At 47.0% G+C, this 4701-nt stretch overlaps 1 protein-coding gene across 1 annotated transcript; it reads right to left on the bottom strand.

The window, feature by feature from the left end:
• Positions 1 to 285: 285 nt before the first annotated feature.
• On the bottom strand, positions 286 to 4405 carry LOC139234656 (uncharacterized). Its single transcript, XM_070865341.1, has 2 exons — positions 4268 to 4405; positions 286 to 1339 (listed from the first exon to the last, which is right to left on the bottom strand). The coding sequence occupies exons 1-2, from the start codon at positions 4289 to 4291 to the stop codon at positions 761 to 763; spliced, it is 603 nt and encodes a 200-aa protein (XP_070721442.1). The 5' UTR covers positions 4292 to 4405; the 3' UTR covers positions 286 to 760.
• Between the last annotated feature and the right edge of the window lie 296 nt (positions 4406 to 4701).

The following is a 4701-nucleotide window of genomic DNA, read 5'->3' as shown; positions in this document are numbered from 1 at the left end:
GCACAGGACAGAGGGCATCAGTACCTGAGCACTTTGCTGCCCAGGATGCCAGGGATGGCTGCATCATGTCCAGATTTAGTTAACTTTATGTATTACACCTATATGGCTGCCACATGCTGCGCCAGGTTAGCACCATCCGACAGCAATATTGTAAAGGATCTACAATGCCCAAGCCATTCCTTTCACACTGACCACCATTGTTGGAGGCTCCGGTACGTCTCACCATTCACTGCAACTCACTAAGCCACTTTCAAAGATGCACACAAATGGGTCCAAGAACGGAAAGTGATGAAAATAAAGATTTTAATGCCTAACATTACATTAATCGAAACTTGCCATTAACTTTGACTAAAACACCCAAGTGCCTATCCTTGTGAATCTACTTGTGTGTCATCTTTCTCTTCCACATGCTTCTATGAGGGGGTATCCCTTTGGCTTCAGCCGAGGTAGAGGCAGCCTGCTCACTTCCCTGCTGTAACTGATTAAACATTCTTGGGATTTGGAGTCCGTGATGGCCTCGCCAAATTCTGCTCCTACTGCGATTGTGCAGTGGCAGACTTGGCCATCATGAAATGAGGAGCCATCTGGGGCACTGACTGAGGGGGTGGCAATGGGGGAGAAGTTTAAATGCTTTGAGAGAAGCCCACACTTCCCTCTCCCCGCTCATCATCATCCCTCTCATGAGCTACCGGCATGTCCCTGCCAGTAAGGAGCTGCAGGGCACCATGCAGCACATCAGTGCAGCCATGAGGACCCACATCTATGCTGGCATCCCTCCTAGATAGGAAACTATCAGTCTCTGCCATCTATGTTCCATTGATAGCCATCTATTCTCCACTTGGAGCATGTGCTCCTGTGAGTGGCACATTAGCTGCTCTATGCAGGTGGCCATCCTATCCATAGAACAGTCTACAGTTGCCATCACCTGCGACACGGTGATACTCAAGTTGGAGATGGACTCCTCCATACTCTGAAAATCGCGCTCGCAAAACCTGTCGGAGCCTCCTACACTTCGTCCTGCACCTCCAGGATCGCCCTCTTTCTGGATGGCTCTCGCGTCTACATGCAGCTGAGCAGAGCTGGGAGTGTCCTGCGCCCTCCGGTGAGGAGTCTTCGCTGCTGTCCCTGTCTCCACCATCTGCTTTTGCTCACTTGTGCCATGTGACAGAGCCAGTGACAACACTATTCTATCTCGCGTTGGACCCACCGAGGTGTGTGTCTCTGCGCTGGTGCTGGGTGCGCTCATGTCTAGTGACACTGCACCCTGAGAGGCTAGAGGTTCTTCGGAGGAGTCATCTTGCTCTTCCTCTTGGACAGCGGTGGGTGGGGCTTGATGGACCTATGGGAGAGTAAAGAGATGAGTTAGATATACAATATGAAGAATGGGTGCACGTACTATTATGCACATGATGACCATTCAGTGGCTGATGACATCAGTCCCCATATGAGTGACTGCTGTCTGCCATGTAGCTGTATGATATGTAATTCGATCACCAGGTTGCTGTAATATCCCCCTCTCTCCATCTCCTACCTCCAGCTGTTCGGACACTCCCAAGACATTCAACACAGCCTCCTCTGCTATTATGAAGGTTGTAAATAACGGAAGCCCACCTCCAGTTCAGCCCCTCTCCCTGTTAGTGTATGCTCTCTTCTTCTGCAAGGAGGGAAAGAAGAGAAATTTGAGTGAGAGTGACGGAATGGATGGGTTAGATCTTTAGAGGAAGACTATGATGGATTGGGGTGGCATTGTCAAGTAGGCTCCTTGTGTGTTGTTAGTTGGTATGATTGCATTAGGATGTGGCTGAGTGTGAGGGGTGGCTAGTAAGATGGAGGTGTGATAATGTAGATAGAGAGGGGTGGGTTGACTTGCAAGGTATTTTGGTGTAAGGATGTGCAAGAGTAGGGTTGGGAACATAGAGTGTTGGAGATGTGATGAGAAGCACAGCAGGATAAAGTTGAGTGTGGCTTTGTATTCACCTTTCCAGATCCAATGAGATCATTGAAACGTTTGTGGAACTTCTCCAGGCTCTTTTTGTCTCCAGGGGAGGTCTCTTGCGCCCATTGGAAGGGAAGAGGACCTCTTTGTGAGCTCTGACTCCCTCTACAAGCATATGGAGGAGTCATCTGAGAACCTGGGTGCAGTCCTCTGCCCCGGTGCAGCATCTCTCCAACTGTTTGCAACAATGAAAACCCCCAGTGTGCTGCCTGCACACTCCTAGATGAACCTTCAAATACAATGTGGCTATGGCTCCTTTAAATATTGCAGCTGAAAACGCGTCATGGATGACGTCATCAGACCCGCACCATTTAATAGGGTCGGGTAACTTACAGGGCGGGTTTAATAGGCCGCATTATCTCAAAGTCGATTTCTGCAACGGGATGGAAGCTACAATGGGGTCACAATCCGCCACACCGACTGCCCGCATATGACTCGCCCAGGCACAGAAATTCCCAGCCTTAGTGTCCAAAAATCTAGCGATCTCAGTCTTGAATATACTCAACAACTGAGCATCCACAGCCCTCTGGGTAGAGAATTCCAAATATTCACATAGATTTCTCCTCTCAGTCCTACATAGCTGGCCCCTTATCCTGAGTCTAAGACCCCTAGTTCTAGACTCTCTAGCCAGGGGAAACCACCTCTTAGTTTCTATCCTGTCAAGCCCTCTAAGAATTGTATACGTTGCAAAGAGATCACCTCTCATTCTTCTAAACTCCAGAGAATACAGATCTATTCTACTCAATCACTCCTCATAGGACAACTGCCTCATTCCAGGAATCAATCCAGTGAACTTTTGTTGCATCCCCTCTATGGCAAGTATATCCTTCCTTAAATAAGGAGATCAAAACTGTGCACAGTACTCTAGCTGTGGTCTCAGCAAAACCCTGTATAATTACAGCAAGACTTCCTTACCCTTATACTCCAAACACCTTGCAATGAAGGCTAACATACCATTTACAGAGGTAGGAGCCTCATTAATATAGGTACATCGGGGTCAGATAATGTCAGGATCCTAATGCCATTTTTGTCTCTCTCTTTGTTAATTTGTCAACCCATCCACAAACCATGGACAGTACAGGCCAGCAGATGGCCATTTCCAGCAATATTTAAATGATCCTGAACTGCAGTGACTGTGTGTTTTGAGCTTACAGGTTTCCAATATCTCGTCTCCTTGCTGCTGTCGACTCTGCAAAACTTCCCCTGCTGCTGAAAACTGCTGATCCAGTTCACTCCGACTGCTTCCACCTGGATTTCTTGCCCTGCCAATGGTTGAGCTGCCCACAAGGAGCCTGGTTAACATTGGCTACTTGCCTATTGTGTTTAAATGAGTTCCAATCACAAATATGGATTGAGTCTCCCGCTGACATCAGTCAGAGCTCACTGCTCGCCCGATGTATGCGGGAAAAGGGAATCGACTCAACTCTTTCAACATCAATGGGAATGTTGCTTTATATCTTCACATTCTTGCAAATCTGTGCCAAAAGGGCATCTGTAACAATTCATTTCCATGTAACTTAACATCAGGCACTGAGTAAGAACTTACTTCGAAGAACTGAAAATATATAGGATTTTATTTCCTTGTGTTTCATCAATTCATATGCTGCGTAGGTTTGGTTAATGTTAGCATATTGTAAATAAAAATAAGCCCACACACACAATGCTGGATGGGGCATGGGAACATTCTTCCCTTTCCTATTCCCACTCAGTATTCATCACATACAAAGTGATGCTATCAGGATCTAGATTAGGAAATTCACTACCTTATACACTCCTAACTATAATGTTACCATATGCTAATACAGAGTTTAAAATTTCTCCATCTTTTACAACCATACCACCCACCCATTTTGCTCTCCTGTCACCTCTTCAGAGGTTATGGTTAAGTGAGTCTCAGTCAGTTTGAAAGGTTCATCTTCTTTCAAGAGTGTTCAGGCTCACGTCGATTTAACTTGCTGCCATTTCCTTAATATATACATAAAGTATTTGCCTCATACCAATTAATCAATTATGCAAAAACATATTATGCAAAGGGAAATCCAAAATTATGCTAAATTATTAGGGTTTTATTAAGCCAAGTGAATTTTATAATGTAACGTAGTATTCGGTCATTTTCAAATTTTTCACACAAGGAATGTCTGACCATTTTGACTCTGTGGGCTGCTTAAGTGCTTCCCACAGAGCCTCGGAGCCACAATCAAGTTCAAGCTCAAGCTCCCATTAGTTTGTATGGTCTCAATTTTGGCCGAGCCCGTTTTTCGACGCACTTACCGGAGTTGCGCCACTTATCTGCATTCCGAGGTGCTCCGAAAAACGTTGTTGCCACTTTGCCCGCTGTCCGGCCTCTTCACTGCAGTCGCACAGCGTGGCCAGTCACGGGTGGAGCCAGCGTTCTGCCCCGAAAACTGCCGGGACGCCTGCACGCGCGCAGTGGAGTCCACTGGTGATGTCCGCGCATGAGCAGTAGCGCTGCAAGTCTGCAACAACAGATCAATTGCACCGGGAGGCCACTCGGCCAGGGCTAGGGGTGGGCAGGAGAACTAATAGTGCTCCTGCCTGCTGGTGATTTCCATCAGTTCTCCTGCCTGCCCCTAGCCCTAGCCGAGTGGCCTCCAGGCTGTATTCAAAGAAAAAAATACTCTTTGAGCATGGCTGAGAGTGTGGGCCTGCTGAGTTTACCCTATAGATTTATGACAGAATATCTT

Source organism: Pristiophorus japonicus, chromosome 2, assembly GCF_044704955.1.
Source record: "Pristiophorus japonicus isolate sPriJap1 chromosome 2, sPriJap1.hap1, whole genome shotgun sequence".
Classification (NCBI taxonomy): Eukaryota; Metazoa; Chordata; class Chondrichthyes; family Pristiophoridae; genus Pristiophorus; species Pristiophorus japonicus.
The sequence above is the reverse complement of the archived record's forward strand: the minus strand, read 5'-3'. Positions and strand labels throughout refer to the sequence as shown.

What these genes read in the sequence shown, in the direction of transcription:
- LOC139234656 (XM_070865341.1), bottom strand. Translation starts at nt 4,291, where the DNA reads ATGCAGATAAGTGGCGCAACTCCG. An exon ending in AGATAAGTGGCGCAACTCCG is followed by an intron (nt 1,340 to 4,267) that starts GTAAGTGCGTCG and finishes ACTCTCCCATAG; the next exon opens with GTCCATCAAGCCCCACCCAC.